The 25591-nt window shown below is 40.2% G+C and overlaps 2 protein-coding genes across 2 annotated transcripts in view; both read right to left on the bottom strand.

The window, feature by feature from the left end:
• Nucleotides 1-1270: 1270 nt before the first annotated feature.
• Nucleotides 1271-8048, bottom strand: LOC137996753 (muscle-specific protein 20-like). Its single transcript, XM_068842318.1, has 7 exons — nucleotides 7864-8048; nucleotides 7482-7600; nucleotides 6128-6276; nucleotides 5650-5734; nucleotides 4674-4772; nucleotides 3201-3233; nucleotides 1271-2884 (listed from the first exon to the last, which is right to left on the bottom strand). The coding sequence occupies exons 2-7, from the start codon at nucleotides 7536-7538 to the stop codon at nucleotides 2675-2677; spliced, it is 633 nt and encodes a 210-aa protein (XP_068698419.1). The 5' UTR covers nucleotides 7539-7600; nucleotides 7864-8048; the 3' UTR covers nucleotides 1271-2674.
• Nucleotides 8049-20860: 12812 nt separating this feature from the next.
• The window catches only part of LOC137995250 (muscle-specific protein 20-like), a 5487-nt gene continuing 756 nt past the window's right edge, over nucleotides 20861-25591 (bottom strand). The window contains exons 2-6 of the mRNA XM_068840825.1: nucleotides 25552-25591; nucleotides 25106-25166; nucleotides 24124-24228; nucleotides 23031-23063; nucleotides 20861-21318 (exon numbers count right to left, since the gene is read on the bottom strand). The exon at nucleotides 25552-25591 is cut by the window's right edge and continues 120 nt beyond it. Of these exons, the coding sequence (XP_068696926.1) occupies nucleotides 21121-21318; nucleotides 23031-23063; nucleotides 24124-24228; nucleotides 25106-25166; nucleotides 25552-25591 (437 nt within the window). The 3' untranslated portion in view covers nucleotides 20861-21120. The remainder of the gene's footprint in view (nucleotides 21319-23030; nucleotides 23064-24123; nucleotides 24229-25105; nucleotides 25167-25551) is intronic.

The raw sequence follows: 25591 nt of genomic DNA, 5'->3' as shown, positions 1-25591 counted from the left end.
GCGCGCGAGCCTCACACGCCCGTAGGGCGTCTCTCCCCATTCTCCCCATTCCCCATTCTCGCCATTCGCGTCTCTCCCCATTCTGAAGGACCAACAATTCCCAACAATGTTGCGAGTTGCTGTGTCCGTCTGTTACGTAGTTTTAGAGTACAAGTGTATACATAGTCACGGTTGCGTGAGCAAATACTGAATCGATACTGAAATCTTTGCATAGATAGACCAAATAGCCCTTTTCACGGTTAGTTTTTGCCATTTGCATTACAATACAATCTAGCATGTATGTGAGGCAATTTCGGGCTATTTTGTAGTTTTAACCCGAAATTGCCTCGCATCCACGTTAGATTACATTGTAATGAAAATGAGAAAAACTAACCGTGAAAAGGGCTATTGGCTAACTCAATGTTTTACCCAATTCAAACCCCGTCGGGAATAAAACGTTTTGTTCCAGGTATACGTATTTCCATAGCATTTAAAGGTGAATGCTACATTTTAATGCAAATACAATACACAAACACTCTTAACCCCAGGAGATTTCTATTGGCCGGGTGCAACATTGACGCTTAAGGCGCTGTTACACTGTGAAATTTTTCGTGCAACGTGTCTCGCAATGTTTTGGCGACATTGTGGTGGGACAAGTTGCACGAAACATTTCACAGTGTAACATACCATGCAACGACCAAAATCGTTGCGAGACAAGTTGCACGAAAAGTAGAACTTAATTCTACCTTTTACCTTCGGCAACTGCTCTTACAACTTGTCTCGCAACGATTTTGGCCTTTGCAAGGTATGTTACATACATGGCACTGTTACGATGTGAAATGTTTCGTGCAACTTGTCCCGCCACACTGTCGCAAAAACATTCAGGCGAGACAAGTTGCACGAAGCAGTTCACGGCGTAACAGTGCCTTTAGCCGATGTGGTCTATTGAAACTGCTGGATCGTGATTTATCTACCGGGGCCAGGGTTCTTCTTAAGGCCCTGAATGTGTCTAGGAAGACCACAACCGTATGTATGGATTATTCGTTAAGTCCTTTTCCCGCGAATGGAACAGAGGGAGATTTAAGAAGCCCAGATTTCATCAAGTCAGCCCACAGTCTATTTTACGATTCCAATACAGGCAGACGAGAGAACAGAACAATTACGTGCTTGAAAAACTTTACAGTGGATGCTGGGAAAGAACAAGCGAATGCCGTCCAATATAATGGTGGTGTTCCTTGAGTTCACCCTTTCACCCTTACACTCCGTCGTTTAAACCAATACACACAAACAATACGACGAGACAAATCCTATTTTATTTATTGCAATTATCTTTAAAAAGCTTTGTTGCATTAGAATTCAAAAATAGAAGTTCACTTAATTAAATGTTGGACTTTCTAATCACTCAAGGTTGATTATTATAATAATTTTCGCTCAAACTTGGGCCCTTCTCTACATTGCCATCTATTCCATTATGATATAATTACGAGACATTTGTTGTCACTTTCACATATTTGTAGTATAACCAAACCTGGTTGATCTGTAACCAGCTGCAAAGTGGATACAAGAAGGTTAACAACAAACAATAGAGAGATTTTGAATCACATTTACGTGAAACGCGAACGGCAGACGTGACCAAGTGACCATGCTTTTCCCGCCATTTTTCGCGTTTGCCGGTTTCCGCTTGCCGCGTTTCTACGTGAAAGTAGGCATTTTCACGTTTGCCGTATACGTGGAATTTTCTTCTCTTTTTTCTTCTACACAACAAGTTGTTTGTGGAAAAAAAGAACCCCAAAATCATGTTCCTGTAAGTCAAACAAGGAAAAAGTAGGTTTCATGGTTATGGATCGTTCACCTCACAGCAATTTTCTTTATGAACCCACGTTGACTCTCCTTGGACTCACAAAACAGCCTCACTGAAACTCGCAATGATTTGACAGGAACGATGTGCAAAAAGACTCCGAGTTTTTGTTTTTTTTCATTAACTGCATACTCAAGATTAACAGAGTTGCCGTGGGTCACGCGAAGCTTAAGTCACGCGCTTTACTCCATTTTACGTGAAACGTAAAAATGCCAGTCGACGTTTCTCGTTTCACGTAAACCTGATGCTAAATCTCTCTAATATCTTTCGATTTGTGTTGCTATTCTAACGCGCACTCAATTGCACACTCAATTGGCCAATTGGCATTTGAGTGTCACTTAGCCAAAATCACGATTTGGGGGTGAGCGTGAGGGGCAATCATAGCAAAATCAGACAATCAAATGGACCAATCAGAGCGCAAGCGAGCACACGGGCAAAGCATCGAGCTCTTAGCGCGGGAAAAAGCATGCGACTGCCACTGGTTAGGAGAAAATGTTACGATGTTACACGATCTCCCCAACTACTCAAGTCCAAAGCGATTACAAAATTAACTTCCATTACTTTATTGAAAGCTGGCTTCCGATTTTAAGTGAAAGCGAAAGTGGGAAAAAGAGCACAGGGCGGTGATTCATTGTTAGCATAAGGGTCTTGCTTCTAATTCGGGACAAGGAAGTTAAACTATATTTTACGACCAATCAATTAATGTAATGAAGCAAAGAAAGCAAATCTTCAGTAACACCTATTAATATTTGAAAATTAAACGATTACAACACTTTTTGGCCTTAAAACAAAATAAACGTTTTCTTCGGTCTGCCGCTCAAAACGCTGCCGTATCAATTATTTGTACTCGCCCTCTGACCCAACTCCAGCAATCTGTCGACCAAGACCAAAATTCTGACCGCTCTGACTTGCCAGTTTGTTAGTGCCTGCTTGCATACCGATATGACCTTCACGTCCAGCTTTCACTTGTTCCTCGGTAAAGCCTCTCTCATTTTTCTCAGCAATCTTAGGGCCAAGCGTGGGGCCGTCGAAACCCTTCAATTGTGCCTGCAAAACAGAGGAAAATGTACAAACCCTTTTTGAAATTTGATTGAGTGTTGAATTGAATCAATTCTATCAAAACAGCGAGGAATTAGAGATTAAATAACCGGGTAAGTCTGCTTAAATTCGTGAAAATTAAATCCTGCCACTTAAAAACCACATCATGTCTTGCACTTCTCTGGCAGTAGCAGACTAGCCTAGGGTAAAAAAAAGAGAACAACTCCAGCCACTTCTTAAAGAAGATTTCACCTGGTACCGGGACCCATTGAAATATACTTTACCCTAATCCAAGTTATAGCCACATAAAAAACTTATTCCTCACCGCGCTTCCCAGCTGGCATATGGTGTTGACGACCTGAAACAAACGTACGAAAAGGTCATTAAAAATGCACAGGTTTTTATGAGCTGCCTCGGCTTCTGAAATATCAATAACTAGTGCGCTCAGATGCGCTGGGCTAGCCTGGTTACAAAGAAATCCTACTCAATTCTGTAATTGTAGTGAGCTGTTTGTGTATGTTCATTCTGTAGCGTAGTACTAGTATGAGAATGAAGAGTATTGGTTTCGATAAAATAGACAAGATCATACTCACGTTAGGCCGAACATGTGAACACTGAGGCACAGTTTGCGAGACGAATCACGTTGAACTCAAGACAAAATTCCTCTCTTTAACCACGCAAAATGAGTTTTCAGCCAGTTGAAAGTTTTTCGCTAGCATTATCCCTTTTCATTTCGAGACTAGGCAAAAGGAGAAGCCCTCTTCCTTTGATTCATATGGACAGGTTTGCACGCAATTGCGAAAATTGCAAACTTTGCGAAAAATCGCAAAAATCGTAAAAGAACTGGAAAGTTAGAGAAACAAGTTCCAGACAAGACTCTCGATTTTCGCGATCTTAACGATGTTTGAGGAATTGCGAAAAATCGCAAAGATCGTAAGAGCGTGCGAACTTCATTGTGGAAAAAGATATGGTGGTGTCATGTTTGAGTGTAAAAAGTGCGCAGGTAATAAATAGCATCTGTTATGAAGATTTTCTTCAATTATAATCATATTTGGCAATCTGTATTACCCCTGAAAAGTCGAAAAATTTAAAAAGGAGAATGACCTTCCATGATATTGATATGTTGATATGTACATATCATGGTTATGCATTTGTCAAAACCCGATAAGTCTAGCAGTCATATAATAAGTAACCGGAACTCGCTGCAAGCTCTTCCTTGACAGCTCTATTGTGACTACATTCGATATGCGCCAATATCACAAAAATGTGGATTCTTCTGTTGTCACTTATTAAGCCCTATCTTATCTCCATCGGAAGAAATTTCCTCATTTTCGATTCACTGTAAAAAGGGCGTAGTACTTGGAGCTTCTTTTATGAAGATTTTACACCGTGAATTAACATCTGTATAGTTTGTAGCCTGTTGCTTTTGAACGAGTCCAGTCAGTGTTGGCTATGCATTAGTTAAACGCGATATGTTAGCGATTTTCGCAAATTGTGCAAAAATTGCCAAAATCGTGATTCTTGTCGGGCACTTATGTCATTCATCTTTTCAGCTTTTACGAATTTGGCGGTTTTACGGTAAATTCGCAAAAAGCGCGAGTCAGCTTCGTTTACGATTTTTGTGAAAAATCGCAATTTTTGCAGCTGAGTGCAAACTATGATCGTCGGAAAAAGGATTTTGAAACATGTTTTCGTATTTTTATAAACACATACTACAGGGTTCCCCCTCCGAATCCTGACCAACTTTCTGTATAACTTAACAAGGTTCAGACATCCTTGGTTAATACACAGTACTCACCGCCATGACATTTTGTTTCTGATAAAGATAAGGCGTCGAAAATCGGTCCTTCACACCATAAGCTTCGCAAAAAGTTATGAATTTCTCAATGTTTTCTTTCTGTTGAGAAAGCAAAGATATTTACGCAATTTTCCATGCATGCAATAATTTCTTGTTATTTATTTTTTAATCAATCATTCCTTCATTTAATCAGAATTAACAATTGACTCTGAGTCAATTACTGACGTAAGGCTTTGCCCTCGGGCTCGGTACGAGGGGAATATATCACATATCCCCGAGCGACAGGTCATTGGTCAGTTGGTGAGGTTTTATATAATCTCTCGAGGGAGACTTGTTAGGTTCTACAACGTGTGTACGATTAGTATACACCAAGTTCTTGGGAGCAATGCGCTACCCCGAAGAAGAATTGTTTTTGACCCAAAGCATTTTTTCCGGCTCTTGGGAAGCTCCTTTTCGGCAGCTGGATTTCCTTTGTGAATCAGTGACACATAGTACCCGCTTTTGTATTACGTCATGTTGTAATAATTGTTTCATCTACCCGTAGACTTTATAACCGTTCACACTTGGGAACTCATTAAACTGATGATGGCATAAGCATGCCGAAACATGTCTTTTAAAAAAGTTGTCTGTTTCTTACAGTACTTTGACAATGTTATGATGAAATTCATTGTCAATAACAGGACAGACGCATGAAAAACTGACATCAATTTGTTAAGTAGACACCTGAAAATTCAGGCGATTTCAATGGGATTCATAGCCACTGTGCCGGTGCAATCTACCAAATGAGCTATGAAGCCACTCACTCATTTTGGAAGCGGTACTCAGCGGTTTCTTAAATTGTCCAGGTAAGTGTAGGGATCACTTGCCCCTTAAGATGAGAGATGTATGGTGATTTTCATTCGCTCACTAGTTTTTTTAATTGAAATTTTAGGAATTCTTGTCCCTCTTGAGTAAAAATCTAAAAACAGTATCTCACCTCTTTGTTTGCCCTCATCGCCGGATTTGATACTTTGCTGGTGTCGTTCACCTTGATTGCTCCAGGTTGCAGTTTGTTAGCGAGTCTGAGGAGTAGGGAAAAGAGAAAACGCCATGATTAGAAAGGAGAAATGATACTTTAAGTTATACATCATCTCTTGCATGGATTCCCATGAAGCAATTACAAAGGTATTAAAGTAAATCGGTTTTCAATTCCACGCTTGGTGATTGGCTAAAAAGTTAAAACCCCGAACCACATTCTCAACCAATCAGAAGCAAAGTAAAAGCCACCTTGACTTGGTGACTGCTTCGGTGCTACTGTACAGCAATCAACTGAAAACTGCTGATCCGTCTTCATGTACAGAACAACCAACTTTACGACTTTGACGTATCATAACCACAGACTATGAAGCGACTCTACATGCATTTGGTACTACTTTTGTGTCGACAACAAAATTCTAGACGAACAGATGTCATACTTGCACAAAACCTCGCCATTCTTTAAGCCGTCGGCAAACGCACATCCGGGTGAATCGTCAACAGTCCCCCAATCCACATGTTCACCAAGAACTTGCTCGATCCAGTGCCTTACATCCAATTCCACTTCCTTGTCGTACTTGGCATTTATCTGAGGCATTGGAAATTATGTGACTGTTAGGGAGAGACGGTAAATTCAAGGCAGGGGGGTTTAGAGAGAAAATGACACGCAGACAGGTAGGGACGTCTGTGTTCATAGCAGATGAAACCATTCGAATATTTTATTAAAAGTGGGGTTTCCCATGGAAAGGTAATTGAACAAAGTTAGAAGGCGGAAGAGACCAAAGAAAATAACGATAGTGGTGAATGAGATGGCGTAACCGAAGCTGAAAGACACAGAGTCAGTTGAAATGTTTTAACTTTTATGGGTTGCCTACAACCAAGACAGTATTTAATTTGTTCTTGGCGTTGGGAAAAAGCTTCAAACGACAGCTGCCGTATTTTAGGCGAGAGGAGATCGGTCGAGATCATGCTAGCCTTTTGCGTCCCTTTTCATGGTGCATTTGACGTGTTCCGCTAAATCACTTCAATGGAATGAATAAACAGCTCTGTTTGGCGGGTAGAAATGCTTTACAAGATGATCAGCAAATCCCCTAAGTGATTAAAAAAGGCGACAACTCAGGAGAGTGTCGCCCATATTCGCTGACAGAGATGTAAAAACATAGAATAGACAAATTTCGAGAAACGTATTGAATACACATGTGGTTTCAGAGCAGTCTCGTTAGACACGACCTTTTGCCTGCGTCGACTCGACTTCGGATCAGGCATTTCGTTTCCTTATTGAGAAAACATGCATCGGTAGCCCGTGCTTCTGTCTCCACTTGCAACCAGACCGCTTAAATAAATAGAATGAGATTAGCCAACTATCATATTAACCAAGGATGGTTACATATTAGGTTCTGTCGAAATTGAAATTATGAAAAACTGGTCATAGTTCTATAACTTTCTAAAGTGATTTTACTTTGCAACAGATGAAACCACTCGGATATCTCTGAACACACAGCTGACACAATGAAACGATTATGAAACCTTGACATCTGACCGCAGTATCTTGTCAAGGTTCCGTATACCTAAAAATTTCTTCATCATTTTGGATAAATAGCCATAAACATAATCCAAGTTTTATTAACACCCTAAACCGGCAGAATTATCGTTAAAACTGATTCAATGTCGCGAGGACATTTGTGCAGTAACTCCTTTAATGCTGTCCGCAGGTCCACGGTTTGCTTCATAAATAAAGGTATCATTCAAACAATAAAAATCAACAAAAATGGAATAAAGTTGATAGGATTCTACCTTTCTTTGTACGTCTGCAGACAAACCAAACGACCTTGCCTTGTTTTCAGCGGCCATGCTTGTCAAAACTTCGCAGTGTTGTTCAGTCACTGCAAAACAGACTATACTTTACTCCCGTCCTTTGGAAACAGAAATGCATAGAGTTATATATTTGCAGAAGAATTTAAAGATCGAGTTTAGTCCACTTATCATGCGTAACGCCTCTCATAAATGACAAAAATGCAGCCGATAGAAGTCTGTTTTACGTAGTTTGACATTGCGTTCGACTAACCACCCAGTTCGTTCAGATTCGTAATAAAAGACAATTTGCACGTGGTATGAAACTAAATTTTGGCTATTTGCACTTAAATGTATTATGTATGGCACAAAATAACATCAATACCCAAGCCCCGCGTAGCTTGCTGTCAGCCATGTTGAATGTCCAAAGAGCACAAATGCTTTCTGTTTCGTTCAATCTTTTTGTCCTTATTAGTTACGTGTACGTTGAATTTTATATAACTTCCTATCAAAATTAAATCAGTTCAACGATTCATCAGAAAACAGAACCAGATGATCATTCATGAGAGTAAATTATAGAACGGATTACATCATGACGAAAGCCGGATATGGTGACATTTGTTGACAATGTGAATGTTCGTCACGTCATTCTGACAAGAAAGCGAGAAGATTTTCTTCTCTTCAAATTTCATAAATTTCGTCGTTCTTGCTCCGACTGTTTGTCAACATTTTCTCGCCGCGTTTTTAAAGCCTCTTCCTTGCTTGAGTTTATTTCCTTAAGCATATCTCGAGTACAAGGGCTGATACTTGAGTGCTATTTCCCAAACAACTTCAACTTTCAACTTCATTTATAAGAGGAAGGCTTCCTGTCAATTTACTTGAAGAGCATTGTTGTATCGCTTGATCGGTTTAAACCAATAAAATCGCTGGTAAAAGAAGTCATCTTCTTGTTTCTCGAGTAAGGACTGAAGACTAATTCTCGGTACCAAGTCTCACGCTTCTTTCCGTAAAGCTTGAGAAAGCCTGAGAACGAGATTTATGATGCGCGGAAATGAAGCAAATGACACTTTACCCATTTGATCGATTGTCCATTCTAGAGGGATTACCACATTAAGTATAAGTTTCGGTCAGTGCCGTTTTCAGTCGCTTGTTTTAAAAACGTAATACTCGTCAGCTACCATCTTAAACTCACCGTCCGCAATTGATCAAACGGAACATAGTTGACTTTGTAGCTACTTTGTGGCAAATCATGTTAATAACGAAGGTAATGCTTTTATATTCTGAATTTACGAGCACGGAGAGTTAGTTACTTGGCTTCAGTTTCGGTAATAATACCTGCTAGACTAGGAGTCTTATTTGCACTATTAATGAGGTATATGCAACGCTTTTCGTCTACTGATTTAATTAGTCTAAAGTAGGATGGAAATTAGAAAAGAAAATTGAAATTTTAAAGAGTAGGACAGCGATATTCCTCTTTGCTCGAGGCCGTATGGCTCAAGATTGATACCTGATTCCGGCACCCACCGAAACCCAACTTTACTTGAACTCCATTCATAGTCATACCACCAGTAAATGGGACGGGTCACAGAATGAATATGTGAAAATCCATGGCAGGCTGACTAAAAGCAGGGGGTAAATGTCTTATTTTACTAAAATCAGCTAATCGGAATGTAAACAATTTATAAAGAGAGTAGCCATTAGTCGTGACGGAAAATGAAACGAAACATGTGAATAGTGGAACGGTTGCACCAATTTTTGTAATTAAGCAACGAGCCCTGATCCGTTCCGTGAAGGAGCCATAGGCGCATTGGGACGTATTATTGCAAACGTTATTGTTTACGAAAAAAAGGTAAAATCGTTCTCTGGTAAAAAGTTTTGAAAAACTATGAGCTTTCGACAGACTGAACTGCTGCCTTCAACGGATAAAAATGTGTGAAGCCTAAAAGCGAAAGAAATTTAAATATAACGAAAAGTTCGCATAAATTAAAGGATAAAAGCATGTGGTAGAAAGAATGTTTAAAATGCTAAGAAAATTAGTGTTTCTTTAAGAGAATGTGATATTGTCTTGGGAGCGGGCACGAATTGTTGTCTGCCCCTACAGTTTTTGCCGTGTGCCATGACTCCAATGTCTTTCTACTCCGGTTGTTCGCTTTGTCAATGATTTTGGAATTGTTAAAGTCAATATCATGATTAAAAGTCCACGCGTGTTTTGCGACATTTGAGCCTTTAGTACAATGCTTTAAGTTCCTCATATGTTCCTTTCTCCTAGTAGTAAAGGATCTTTTAGTTTCGCCAATGTAGCTCCACGGGCAAGATGCGCATGGAATTTTATAGATGACATTGCACTGGTCGTCTTCGGCAGGTCGAAACTTAGGGATAGGGAAATGCTGCTGTAAAGTTTTAACTGGTCTGCTAGTGACTTGGATGTCGTGTTCCTTGAGGATTCTTGTGAGAGGTTCCGTGATGCCTTTGATGTAGGGAAGGACTGCAAAGTTGCGTCGGTTTGTTGGCTCAACCCATTTAAAGAACATACCAACCAACTCTTCTGGAGTAGGTGTAGGTGGTGGAGGCCTCGCTTTCTTTCGTATAACATCAGCAGCGATTTTTTTGGGATAGCCGTTGGAGTGTAAAGCGGCGCAAACACGAGCAGTTTCACGGGTCTTTCCAACTTGTGTGTTGGGGAGATTCAAAGCTCGATGCAGGAGTGTCTCAGCGGTGCTGATTTTATGTTTCCTGTCATGGTGTGAATGGAAGTCGAGATATCTATCCGTATGCGTTGGTTTGCGGTAGATGTCGACCAAAAGTTTTCCGTTATCGCGCGAAATGAGGGTGTCAAGAAAGGGTAGTTGGCCGTTGGACTCGTGTTCGATGGTGAAAGAAATATGCTGATCGATTGAGTTCAATGAATCGTGAAAGGAGGCAACAGCGTCACTCTTAATAATGCAGAAACTGTCGTCTACATACCGCTTCCAAAATTTCGGCGAGACAGTAGTTTTTCAAAACTTTTCACCAGAGAACGATTTTACCTTTTTTTCTTAGCATGAATCCTGGTAACGGATCTTCAATATTTTTACGTTATTGTTTACGTTCCACTTTTTATCCGTTCGGCCCCAGGTTTGGGGCGGAACGTTCTATTCGATTGTATTTATGTCGAGTAAACTAAGAGAGAATCTGGCAGTGAGAAATTATTAACATGTTCGCTAGATAGCTGCTCGTCAATTAGGCCGGAAATGATTTCACTTTTGTAGTTAAGAAAAATGCAAGCGCACTGATTTGGTTACAACGCAATTTAAATGATAAAAAGAAAGCTGTTTTTCCAAAGCTGTAAACGCTGTGATGGTGACAAATGTGTTTTGCAATCGAATTCCTGTGAGTTAATTAAGCCATTCCTGAATAGAAATTAGGAGAAAATCATTAGCAAAAGCAATGATATCACAGTTTCAAATACATGGGCCATGCATTTAAACCTAAGCTTAAAGAAGTTGTACAGTTTCCTTGTCTGAGGGTAATAGCAGCGCAAATATTCTTTTGCTTTTTGGCCATTTCAACTTAATCACAAATACAAAACAAACAGCGGCTACAAACATAATGATAAAGTGCATTTTACTTTTGATTAGACGTTTCGTATGCTACAACGTCACTTTTGAAGATGTATGTTGTAGCATACGAAACGTCGAGTCAAAAGTAAGATGCTCTTTATCATTACGTTTGTAGCCGCTGTTTTTATTTTATGATTTTGATTAACATCGCAAAGTATTCGCGGTGATTACTGTGCCTAGCGCCACACTGAGTGCCAACAGGACCTCATACTAAAATAGAGACGTCTACCACCCAGGAACTGGGACAAGAGAACTCAAGGTTACTTCCAGACTTTTTTCTCAACTGATTCTTGACACCAAAAAAAGGAATTCAGTAACTGACAGAGGAAAAAAATTGTTGTACGTGTGGCACGTCTCATAGTCGTCGTTTGCAAAACAGAGTCAATCGGATGAATCCGCCTGCCCTTTTTTTCCTTACCAAAAATAATATCTCACTTCCCCTGTGTTGAAGTGCAAATCCTCAATCTTTAAATTTTGACTCGCCCTACGGGGTCGTCAAAACACAACCAACCTCAGAGAAAGTGTTCGCAATACTACACACGCCAAATATCTAATATATCTAATATAATATACACGCCAAATATCTAATATTTAACAATTATTCCATAAGCGCGCGTTGGATATGAGATGGTAAATAGCTAACGAGGCGCGTAGCGCCGAGTTGGCTATAACCAGTCTCATATCCAACAAGCGCCAATGGAATAATTGTTTTATTAAATTCCTTCAACTCCAAAAATTTGGAAGTACGAAATACGAGCGGAAAAAGCGAGCAAATCCGAGCGAAATCGAAAAAAACTTGATGAGAACTGATGCGATGTTGTGTAATACCTTATTGTCAGACAGACGCAGGCTCATCACAAAAACATTTCTTGCCTTTTCGCGTACTTCTAAAGGTCGGAATTGATCCAAACTTTCCACAAAAAAAGTTTTTTATCTCCCTTTTGGCTTTATTCAAAGAGTAATTTCGCATTCCGGCGAAAACATTTTTAGTTTAGCAACGCTTAACCCAATCATTTACCATATAAGGTCAAACCAAGGTATATGAGCTGATAACCGAGATTGAGTGAACCAATCAGAGCACGCGAAATGCATTATCCGAGGTTGAGAATTTAATAATAGTATTTATTATCCAACTGTATTTGTTATTGCACAGAAAACGCACAAAAGGAGTACAAATATTCCACGACATTGCACAGTTAGTTATTGTGCAGTTGGTTATTGTACAGAAGAGAACAGGTTTGACTAGTTTTGCGCGATCTGTTACAGGTTCTCGGTTGTTCACAATTCACTTAGTATTTCTACTCGTTGTTTGTATTTTGACTCGCCCTAGCGGGCTCGTCAAAATACAGCATAAATCGTAAAAATACTCAGCGATACTACACACCAAAACATCTAAAAAGATATACGATATATACTAAAACAGTGGATAGCTATGGCGTTGAACGCGCGCGCTGATTGTCTCAAACTCCGGATATCCTTTGTTATTAAATTCTCAACCTCGGATAATGCATTTCACGTGCTCTGGATCACTCAATCTCGATTATCAGCTCATATACCTTAGCGTTGCTAAACTAAAAATTTTTACGCCAGAAAGCGAGATTTCTCTTGGTATAAAGCAAAAGAGGAACGTTTTTGTGGAAAGTTTGGATCAATTTCGAAGCTTAGAAGTACGCGAAAACGTAAGAAATGTTTTTGTGATGAGCCTGCGTCTGTCTGAACACTAGGTATTACACAACATCGCATCCGCGCACCGGTGGCTCAGTTGGTTGAGCACCGGGCTGTCACGCGGGAGGTCGTGAGTTCAACTCCGGCCGGACCAACACTCAGGGTCTTTAAATAACTGAGGAGAAAGTGCTGCCTTTGTAATTACATCTGCAAATGGTTTAATAGACTAGAGCTCTAGTCTTCTCGGATAAGGACGATAAGCCGGAGGTCCCGTCTCATAACCCTTCAATGTTCATAATCCTGTGGGACGTAAAAGAACCCACACACTTGTCGCAAAGAGTAGGGCATGTAGTTCCCGGTGTTGTCGTCTGTCTTCTGTGATGTATCATGGTTGGGAGGGTAAATGCTCGGAGATATTAGCTACACCAAGCTACTCTAAAATCTGAGGGTAAAGAAAGATATATGGTATATATGATATGATCTTCAACAAGTTTTTTTCAATTTCGCTAGGATTTTCTCCCTTTTCTCCATTTGCGCTTGTTGGATATGAGGCGCTACGCGCCTCGTTGGCTATTTACGATCTCATATCCAACGCGCGCTCATGGAATAATTGTTAATTATTATTCAACACATTGTGACAATAGGGCCGTTTATATGAGGGAAAAATAAGCCGCACCTTACACTGGCCGCGGCTTTCATAAGACGCGAACTGGGCCGATTATACGAGTGCGGCTTACGTAAGACGCGAAATGCTCGTATAAATGGTTCGCCACTATTTCGGCTGGCCAAACCAGCCTTCTTCAGGTACAATGAGAGTTTACATTGAATTGCTTCTATGTACATATATATATAGTAAATGGATGCTGACGTAATACTGGGAAAACTGTGATAAAACATGGCAGTTACAACGAATTTGAATTCAAATACTAAAAGTCACGGAAAAATAACGGAAATCACTCAAAATAATAAACTGAAATCTAATACGTTTCTTCGCGGATATTAGGACCGTTGGGATCAAAAAGTTAAAAAAGCTTCCTGGCCTAACGGATCGAATCTCTGTTAGAAAATATTTTTTCGATAGGAATTAATTGCATGACCTTAGAGATGTTGTGGGCCGGAGAGGAGAGGAAATGTTCTGCGACTGTAGTAGGTTTGGATTTGGTGTTAGCGTTATCTAAAGTGCGGCGGTGATCATTAAAACGGTCTTTTAAACGTCATTTAGTTTCTCCTAGAAAATATTTTTTCGATAGGAATTAATTGCATGTCCTTAGAGATATTGTGGGGAGAGGAGAGGAAATGTTCTGCGAAATGAAAATGTTCTGAAAATGAAATGTTCTTTGTGGTTTAGTTTCTCGTAGGAGAAACTAAACGACGTTTAAAAGACCGTTTTAATGAACACCGCCGCACTTCAGATAACGCTAACACCAAATCCAAACCTACTACAGTCGCAGAACATTTCCTCTCCTCTCCCCACAACATCTCTAAGGACATTCAATTAATTCCTATCAAAAAAATATTTTCTAACAGAGACTCGATCCGTATGGCCAGGACAGGCAGGACAATTGATCCCAACGGTCTTAATATCCGCGAAGAAACGTATTAGATTTCAGTTTATTATTTTGAGTGATTTCCGTTATTTTTCCGTGACTCTTAGTATTTGAATTCAAATTCGTTGTAACTGCCATGTTTTATCACATTTTTCTCAGTATTACGTCAGCATCCATTTACTATATATATAGAGAGAGTGTAGGAGAGAAACCCTGACAATGCACACCCCAAATAATCATATTTTTAACTGAATAAATGTGTGAAAGAAAATTTGCCCTGAGCGGGATTTGAACCCACGTCCCCCCATTACTAGTCGGGTGTGATCACCACTACACCACCAGGACAACCATGCTGGCAACACAGCCATCGAAGAGGTGATTTACGTGGTTTAAGGCGTGGGCCTCCCGGGAAATTTTCTTTCGAGGTGACAAAGTAGGGGAGCCTATAACTTCACTTGAAACCCAAATAAGGATCAACTCAATGATGCACGACCGTAGTCAACTTAGCGGATGACAAGGAAGGATCCTAGAAGGATACAGGCTAATTTTAATTTGCCCGCTCAGGGCAAATTTCCTTTCACACATTTATTCAGTTAAAAATATGATTATTTGGGGTGTGCATTGTCAGGGTTTCTCTCCTACACTCTCTCTAAAATTAAAATGCAACTTACCAACGACAAAAGGAGCACCGAGCTCGAAAGAAAGCTATAAGTGGAAATTGATTAAATAGAATTTATTTTATTATGTATTTTCTAGTGTTTTACCCGTATCGGGTCTAGGCGTATATATATATATCCTGCTCAATCTTGCGGAATATCGCCTGATTTTAGCCAACTCGGCCTACCTCCTCGGGGGCTAAGTATCAGGCGATATTCCGCGCGATTTCGAAGGATAATTGTTAACTCTTCACCTCCGAGCAATTCGCGCGGAATTTACGCCCGGAAATGTTGTAATCTTTGCAGCGTGGAGGAATAAATGAGTTAAAATCATCTTTTTGTGCTATACTATCTCCCTGTTTTAGTATATACTAAAACAACTCTCAGTGGTGTGACCACTCGCCTCCCACCAATGTGACCCGGCTTCTGTTCCCCAGAATCAGCGTCAAATGTGGGTAGAGTTTGTTGGTTCTTTACTCTACACCGAGAGGTTTTTCTCCGGGTACTCCGGTTTTCCCCTCTCCTTAAAAACCAAAATTTGATTCGTGTTGATTTATTGATTTCAGTTTACAGTGTCCCCAATTAGCGCTCCAGCGCTAGAACGACTAGACACTTAAATAAAGTTCCTTCCAGTTTCCTGTTTATCGGTGGCTAGTGGTGGATATTTACCCCCACTTCGATGAATAGTTGCTAGTTAATTAAAAACTCAAACAAGCTGACTGCATCAGTAATGCTTCGCTTACGACTTTTCTTTTTCGGAAAAAGTCTTCGCGATGTCATTCTCACGTCTTTCTTCTGTTTCATTTTTAGACCATATTCGGCACTTTGGCAATTCTCTTAGTAGTAGTTGGTTCCTTGGTCCTGGCTTCTATTGGTCACAAAAAGGAGGTATGGCATTTGATTTGGTTGAGATTATAGATATCTAGGCTACTCGAAGAAAAAAGCGCTCTCGTATCAGCGCCCCAGGAAAAACGTACAGATGCATAGAGCGGTTTTCAATTGAGTGTCGAAAGCAATTAGCTAATTGCTTTGGTTTTGAATTTCTTCACTCCGTCATTGGTTCAAAGTTCTCGCGCCATTTTTTCAACCAATCAAAAGTGAAACCAAAACCAATCGTGGCTTGCGCGTGCTCACTTTCCCGCCCTTGTTGTCGGCTACGTGTAATTACTTCGAGTTTTGATTGGTTTACTGGATCGTCTCCGTCCTTTTTGATTGGCCAAAGTAATTACTTTGGTTTTGGTTTTGGTTTTACGACAGTCGATTGAAACTCGCTCTATTATGGAGTTTTTTTTATAAGAAATTAAATGTATACAGCGCCAAAATTATAAAATATTCTAAGGCGCTTTATAATACGTAATTAAAATCAGCATATCCCGAAATAAATAATTTAAAAGAATCACGTACTATATGCTATCTTAATAACATTCGGACTGGATCGAAGTTCGAGAGGCAGTTTGTTTCAGAGTAATGATCCAGAATGCGCAAAGGCCGGATCACCAACGTTCATATGATAAGTTTCGGCACAGTAAGAATTCCCCGGTCGCAAGATCGTAAGTGATAAGCTGAAATGGAATGGGGTAGCAGCAGTTCTTTAAAATGTTCTGGGGCTTGATTATTAACATTTTTGTAGACTAAAAACAGGAGTTTAAACTTAACACGATAAGCAACTGGAAGCCAATGTAGGTCAGATAAGGCAGATCAAATTTAGGTATCCCAAAATTAATCGGTCTGCGCGTTAAGGACTTTCTGCAGACAATCAGTTTGGTATTTAGGAATGCCAAAGAGAAGAGAGTTGCAGTAATCCAATGTGGAGTCAGTAATGCGTGAACCATCGTTTACGTTAACTGAGGATTCAAGAGGAATTTTCTAACGTGGCGAATTTGATACAACGTTGACGTACAATACTAATTGAATACTGACGAGCTATCACACATAACTGGATGGGAACGAACGCTTTAAAAGAAGAGCAAAGTGCTGCCTTTGAAATGACATCTGCAAATGGTTAGACTTTCTAGTTTTCTCGGTAAAGGCCCCGTCTCGCTAACCGTCGATAATCATAACCGGCTTGTGGGGGCTAGCAAAGAGTAGGGAATTAACGTTAACGCTGTTCTGGTCTGTATTCTAAGTTATATCCGAGAGTAATTATATAAAGCCCTGTCCACACGAGCAACTTTTATGTGACAATTTTATGTGGCAAATGCAATTGATCGTGTAGATAGCACAATAATTAGTATTGTTGACAACTCGCAATTAAGTGGGTCAGCGGAGATAAGTAGAAACAAAGCGTTATTGCCTGGTCGTTCTCCAATGGCGGTGACCACATTTTGTGACGAGTCGTCTACACGAGCATTTTTTTCGTATTTGACAACGTTTATTTGTCACATAAAAGCTCTGACACGCCATCTTTTCACAAATACATTTGTCGCATAAAAATTGGTCAAATTTCCTCGTCTACACTAGCAAATAAAAATTGTCTCATAAAACTTGCTCGTGTATAGGGGCGAATTAAGGGGGGGGGGGAGGGTGAGAGGTCTGCAGCCCCCCTTCTTTCCCTGTTTTGAAAGAGCTTCTGTGCATCGGGCGGTTTTACTTTAGATACTGATCAGTTCAGTTTCAGAGCTTAACTTATTTCAAATACATCTTGACTAACGTGAATTGTTCCGATAGGGGGCATCTATGAAAAGACACACATATCTAAACTGCGGTGTTAATAAATTGGAGATTGAGAATTTTCGCAGTGGTTAACGCTAGCTTCCTTAGCAGAAACGAGAGGAAAGCCTGGACAGGATTCGAACCAATGACCTCTGCGGTACAGGTGCTGTTAGTTATTAAGCCAAACCAGAAGCTACAATGTGGTCATCATGTTTTGCTTTCGTCTCGGTTTAAATAACGTTCATGACTGCGATGCTCAGAACTCCTTAAAGGCTTCTTTTTGCATTTCAAATGTATCATATTTTCAAGATCATGAAGAACAACTAAAACTCTACTCAATGTCTTTCAGCTGGACAGCGAAGCTGATCTTGAAAACAATGCCAGATTTTGGATCAATGCTCTGCTAGATCGAATGCCTTCAAAATATGGCAAAGATGGAAAAGACTTCATTCAGAAAACCCTCGAAGAGGACATACGCGTTAACCGACGGTTACTATGAAAAAGCATTTAAGTAGCTCAGACGAGAAAGTTAAATGAGGAGATATCGAATCGGGAAAATGTTGCTTTTTACATGAGGGAACATAATAATAATAATAATAATAATAATAATAATAATAATAATAATAATAATAATCTTTTTTAGCCACGGTTTTAGCCAATTCAACCGCAACAATATAAAAACCATATGTACAATTAATAATGATAAACCAAGTATTTAACTATCCTACCCAATATCATAAAATAAAAGCTGCTTTCCATGAATGTCGAGTGTAAAGTAATGGCTTAGATAGCCTCGTTAATCAGTCGTTTGAATTGATTGAGGGACTCTGCTTTCTTAGTTCCAACGGCGAACTGTTCTACAAAACTGCGCCACTACAGCTAAAGCTGTTTTTGTGGTAGTTTGTGTGCGCTTTCGGAACATTTACCTTATTCACAAACAAACAATAACCAGAATGGATGGACAAATTTCGAGCTGAGATACTAAGGGCACTAGTCCCAGTAAGGACTTAAATATCATTGTTACTCTTTCAATTTGCTTTTGAGAGGCTAGGGTTCCCTAGGAGTTCAAATAAATTATTGACATCAGCGTCATGGTTAGAGTAGGTCAAGACACGGGCTACCCCTAGAGAGCGACTCATTAACTGAGCATCTCTGCATGCGGTTGTCCAAGTATGACTCAAACCAAGAGTGCATGTTATCGCATATGCCATAATTGCTTAATTTAGATAAAAGGATTTCGTGATTGACCGTGTCAAAGGCCTTCTTTTGAGTCCAGTAAGACAACTGCATTGACTTTTCTTTCCTATAGTGAACACTTAGCCATCCTAAGCTAATTTACACTGACTTCTGATCATGTGCGGTGGAATACCGGTCGCTTTACTGTCTTCTTGACAACACTTAATGGTAATGTTTTCATGGCTGAGTAATACAAGGAACGTTGGACCTCTCGCCAAAACTCACAAGATTTCAGAATTTTCCCAGTAATTTTCAAAGACCTAGGGTGGCCAGCGAGGCGAAACCTTTTAGAGCCTTCAAGATACTACGGATTGGACCAAGACATCAAATAATTCGCCTCTGCGGAATATCATGTAGAGTGCAATGCGGAAGTTGCTAAGGAAACAGTGGAGTGAAAAGAATGGCGACTTCGTCGCTTGTATAGCTCAAGGGTTCTTATTTTATCAGGTTAGGCAAACGCTGAAATGAAAAACGAAAAACGGGATTAAAGACTCTCTGTCGAACGGCATGCGTAGCGCGCCTCGACTCATGCTTCGTGGACCATGAAACCTCCTTTGACCGTCGTATGTCTCTATCTTGTATTGAATCCATCGAAATCGGATTAATATTGTTCAAATTTAATGCTGGATTAGTATTATATTAATAGAGTTATTATTCATTTTGCCTTGAATGTGTATATTTTTTTGCTAATCGGTAGTTTTGTTCATTTAATCGTCATTGATATATCGGCCGCGATATCGCCATGTCAACGGTGAAAAACACCAATGGATAACTGAGCAGTTTGACCGTGATGAAGTGACGATAGCAATTTGCAGACCTCAGAGACCTGGCCCCGGTTGTTCAAACGATGAATAGCGCTATCCACGGGATAAATCACTATCCAGCGGATAAACACTAGCAAAACCAATTGAGTTATCCAGTGAATAGTGATTTATCCGGCGGATAGCACTATCCATCGTTTGAACAGCTGGGGCCTGAGCCACGGAAGTCACACTAAAATAAGGTGTGTTCTTATAACACACCTAGTGAGTTCCCACACCAAGGTGTGTAATGGTAACACACCTTTTCGCTGTTTTATTTCACGGTTCAAGCAAACACTGGAAAAATCAAATCAACTGGAAAAATCTGAAGAAGCCATCATAACACACCTTTAATGGCAACACACCTTTTCTTTTTTACCACTTAATTTATTAGTCATAACCAATATTTTCACAGCGGTGGACCTGACATGTTTGAAGGTCTTCTTTAACAGCACAACCTAAATCACATACTGTAAATCTTTCAATATAGTTTGGTCTTGTTACAAATACAGTACATCACTGGAGTTCGAGTTTCATTTGCTGAAGCCGCTGAGGTCATTGTTGGTACTGAGCGAGCTACATTTGTCCTAGTCTCTGTTTGAATGTTTTTCTCCTTTTGATATTTTCGTTAGTTGTTCCGGAAATCTTGATCTTATATCACAGACAACCTATGGCTGAAATGATTTTGTGTCTTATAAAGCTTACATCGGGGTCAAACGTTCCTGGTACTGACCAAAATGAGCAAGCTGTTTGTGTATGTGACTCGATTGCAAAGGTTGCGGCAGTTTTTATGAACAACTGATTGCCACAAATAGTATCGAACAAAATAATAGTATTTCTTTTTCATGTTGTTATGAAAAATCAAACGTCCAGCCCTTTTTACAAGAACGAAGAATCGAAGACAATAAATATGCACTATATCGATGTCTGTTTTATATTTGAATCGCTGTCGCGATGCGGGCAGCGTCAACTTTGATTAGTGTTAGAGCCGCGCTTTTCTTTATTTATTGGAAATAAAGATTTCTATTCTTCAAGCCAACTTCTCTTCCGTTCGCGTGTAGGAAAGGACATAAATTGTCGCTTATTTTCTCCCGAGTGGTTTCATCAAGCAGAATAAAAACATAAACAAACGCGCGCAAAGCATGCCGTTCGACAGGGAGTCTTTAAAGGCCCAAAAGCTTACACCTGCTCTTTCACTAGAAAGTACTAACCATAAACAGGAAAACGTTTGTTACAGAAACAGAAGAGTTTATTCGATTAAAAACTACAAATTGGTATGTATTACTTTGGTGTATGACATTTTATAAAATCAGTAACGAACGCGCAATCACAAAATATCCTTTCGTTTTAACCTACAAAATACAAATCTTTACACTGCGATTTTTTGAAACCTAGGCCATATCCTTACGATTTACTTCAAGAAACTGCGTTCAAGGAGAGAAGCTCTGAAAGGTTACGCGGAAAATCCCACGCTCATATTCTGGAGCTTATTTGTAGGCGTCAGATCCGGCCACCTGCCTGGGGCGTCCAAAATGGTCCCCGGACTGTGAGGCTCCTTTATTGCTTCCCATTTGAAGCCCTATAATATTCTTTCCTTCTTTAAGTTGCTCCTCAGTGAATTCCCGTTTGCATGCCGTAGCCTCCTTTGGACCCAGCTGTGGGACTGGTTTGCCGGATGACCACGCCTATAAGGAAAAAATCGGAAATAAGAATTCCTGGCGAAGGTAGCAGATCTCAAGGACTAATTTGTTCACAGGTCGATATGACTCTTTGGGCCGTCTTTTCAAAGAGGTTTAACTTAAATTGAGGTTGTCAAAAACCGGTTTTACCTCCAGAACTTCCTGGAGGTAAGTTGCTTGAAGTACACAAAAGCTTTTTTCCTTTGCTCTTGCGTCGTCGACACTTTTACCGACAATTCACCACCTATATATAATGGCGGGGAATGGCCCATAGGAATATGACTTTAATAAATCATTGCTCCTAATGACACTTGTCAGGTTTCCATGCCTATTATGGGTCTGATATAAAGTCTCTTTATTTCTGTTTTCTTTGTTCAAAGTTAAGAAACAATATTTATGCCTGTTAGTGCTTAAAGCTTGAAGCTTATCTGGCCGTGTTTAAATCAAACAGTCTGCAAAAAGGCAAACCAACCAACATGCCAATTCAGACGCATCTAAAAAGAGACAAACAGCCCAATTCAAAATAAAATGATCATTTACAAAGCTAAAAAAAAAGGAACGCGTTTTCGAAAACGTAACGATGGTTCGTTAGCTAACTCGGGTGACGAAGCGTCTCCATATATTTTCCCTTGCAAAAGTAAAGGCCCCGGGCAAAGGGCTTCAACATCTCTTCGATTTTGTTAAACACCGATGTTGAAACCGTTTGTTTCCCCTCCCCCCCTTCTCCCTTCAACCGGGTGAGACATGTTGAATCGCCGCGTGCTTTGCTTCAACAACCATTCAACATTGTTTTTGTCATCGCGAATGTTGAATGAAGTCGAAGCCGTTTGCCCCGCCCTTTCAACACTAGGGAACTTAAGCAACGACTACGGCGACGGCAACGAGAACGTCACAAATTTGCATATTTGGTGGGAAAAAACAGTAGCTTTGCACGCCCTGCACGTGCGTTTTTCACTTTTGTCCATTTCTTTGCCGTCGTCAGCAAAACAAAAACGTGAAATAGTCAAATTTGAGGTTTTAAGGAGAACGTCAGCACTTGACGATAGAGTTTCATTTTCTCCCCTAAATTAAGCGCCGTTCCGACCAATGTCGTTTTTGAGGAACTACCACACCCTTGTCATATTAAAAGGGTTGACATGTTTACGAAGTGATAACAATGACGCAAATTTATATTTTGAGATGACGTTCTCGGTGCCGTCGCCGTCGTCGTTGCTTAAGTTCCCTACTGTTGGGTATGCGCGTGCGCACTTATCGGTCTCTCAATGGCGTATCATGTCCGTATCCATAGTAACAACCGCGGCTGCCGCCTGGAACTGAATATTACGCCTCACGTGAAGCTTTGTTGAATGTTGATACTGCGTAAAAACCGTTTGCCAACTCCAGCAGTCAACATCGTTCAACAAAAGCGAGTGGGTGTTGAAGCAAATGTTGAAGGCATTTACCCGGGCCTTAGACCCCACTGACCAAATTAGCTAACTCAGATCTACAGGGGTTGAGATTCTCTGTGTAGTGTATTTGCATTATAATGTAGCACTCACACTTCATGGAAATATGGAAATTCCCGAAACAAAAAGATTTATTCCCAAAGGGTTTGAACTGGGTAAAACATTCAGTTTGCCGATTTGGTCTAATGTCCGGGCCTGCGCATGCGGCCTTGCACCAACATTTGCCCAATTGAACGAAAAAAACCCATAAAGATACTTGGCTAAAGAGCTAACCTTTCGTGCAAACGCATGCAATCCACTGATCACCTGGCGAAGTAAACAATTGCAAAATTTCACGCTATGGTTGTATTAAAATGCAGAAATCAGAGTATTTAGTTATAATACCAATCTATTTTCACAGCCTTCATAGACTATTTCGAACTATTGTCACCAACTGTTCACAGACAATGAAAGTTATTTTTAAATTCACTTTTTCTCTTGGAACGTCGTGCTGAGGGTGATATTAGAACGTGTACATTTGACGTCCAGGTGGCCAAAGCTAGTGGCTCCAACACATGCCTCTGGGAATGGAACTCTTTTCTTTTGTGTCGACCGGTGATCACGTGGGCAAATCGGCTCCAAACTGAACCTTTGCTCAAATTACACAACACTTGACCCAGTGGCAGAGTGTTGGAATTGTTACAATGACAAAACTACTCAGTCACCCCGAAATGTTGATATAACATCCACCATGAAATCTAAACCAGCTGCAACTCAGAACTTTCTCTTCAAGAAAAATTCAAATGAAAGCCCAGAAAAGGTCAGCTTCGGCCAGCTTTGACTGGATGATCAACAGCCATAAAAGAATGTGATGTCACAGTTTTGGGAGCTCGGCTTTACAGCCAGATGCCTATGTTTTAACTCTTACACTGCGAAACAATAATTAGAGCCTGTAACGCACGAGGACAAACAAGTGTCATTACAGTAAGCACCCGCATATAAGAACCAAGAATTTAAGAACCTGTTGGGCTAAAAACTTCATTTTAAACCCCCTTACATAAGAACCAGGTTTGCCTAAAAAATTAAACAGGCGACTGGAACAAATTGCACCTTTAAACTGTAGGTGAGATCTTGTTCAATACTTATTTTTCAAGGTTATAAAAAAAAAGGAATCAGCGTCCTGATCAAAGGAAATCAGTCATACCATATCACAGAGTAGACATATTTTGTGGAAATTAGAACCAATTTAAGAACCTGCATTGCCTAAAACTACTGTAAATACCATTTTCATAACAACCTAGTTGGCCTAACTTGGAAAAATCGAGGTTCGTACATGCGGGTGTTTACTGTATTCAATTTATTTCCCAAGTGGACTATTGCCACTTACCGCAGGCAAATTCTGATTTTCGTATAGGTCGACTGTCTGGAACACGTCAGTTTTTGGTACACCTAACTCATCACAGAAGTTCAAAAAGTGTCCAATGTTCTCCATCTGAAACATTCAAAACAACTTAAAACAAAACGAAGAGAGCGAGACTAAAGAAGCTACAAGATCAAAACAACAAAAAACACTTTCCTTTGGGGAGAGGGTCTATTTGCCTCGGATCACTGGTCCAAAACCAGAAATTTTACGTACTTTTTGTATTTTAACCCTTACCCTCGCCAAGAGCGAAACCGTTTGCCGTTTAAATCTAAACGGCAAGCTTCCTTAACAACTCAAGTTTCCTTGACTATTATCATTGCTCGTGTAAATGATCAACAACTGTTCCTTATCAAGGAATAATTGCTCGTGTAGACGATGAACACGTTTTTCTCGTTTCCTTGACAAGATTAGCCTGTGCCCGCAATAATTGTTATTCGGAGAGTACGTGAAAAATGTTCTAGTACCTACGTAGCTCGTCGAAGCTCGTTCCAGACCAACTTGCTTTCATATTAGGCACCACTTTGTATATTTTGACACGCAATGGGCATGAACGGGGGAACCAATTTTCTTGTCGTCCGTTTACACGAACAAATTTCATCCTTGACAACTTTTCCTTGACAAGGAAAATTGCTCCTTTCTTGTCAAGGAAAACTTGCTCGTGTAAACGGGGTGCTAATCACTGGGAAAAGCTGCCATCACAGGGGCGGATCTAGGGGAGGGGTGCAGGGAGTGCGCACCCCCTCCCGAGATAACTTGCAGCTTTCTAAAATAAGCAGTATTGCGCAAAGTTAAGTCTTCATCTTCGTTGTTCGCTTTGAAAATCTGTTTACGTCACACGTCAATTAAGTCATTTCTTCGGGGTGCACCCCCTTCTAAGAAAAATCCTGGATCCTCCACTGCATCAAAAAATTGGAGGTTATCAACAAATACTGCAATATGTACTCACCATTTTAAACGCCATCTTGCTGCTGTTCTTCTTGTACTTTCCACCCAGTGCATTCGCAAGACTGCAGTAAACAAAATAGAAGACAATTTCCCTTCTTGTCTTTCTACCCAAAAACTGGACGGTATTTAAAGCGATGCCTTTTTAAAAAAGTCCCGACTTTTGAAACCGTTGTCAAAAATCTCTCTTTTTGTCTGCACTTTCCGGATGAAACACATGCGAGAAAAGACAAGCCAGGTCTTTTGACTATTCTTTATATACAGAGTTCTAGTTAGGACTGTTTTAAGGGGTTAAAAGCTCATGCACATGACGTTTTATCGATGTTTTAATGGGCTGTTAGGTTCATGAAGTATTAATGAGTTTTTGAACGCGGTTTAAAATTCGTGTTGTAGGCAGCCGCCTGCTATGGCAGATCTTACAGTCAGTCCCTAAAGTCAGTATCATCTTACTCGACAAGGACTTCTCCACTCTTCAGGGATTCGTGGAAGT

The sequence above is a fragment of the Montipora foliosa genome, chromosome 3 (genome assembly GCF_036669935.1).
Source record: "Montipora foliosa isolate CH-2021 chromosome 3, ASM3666993v2, whole genome shotgun sequence".
NCBI classification, from domain to species: domain Eukaryota; kingdom Metazoa; phylum Cnidaria; class Anthozoa; order Scleractinia; family Acroporidae; genus Montipora; species Montipora foliosa.
The sequence above is the reverse complement of the archived record's forward strand: the minus strand, read 5'-3'. Positions and strand labels throughout refer to the sequence as shown.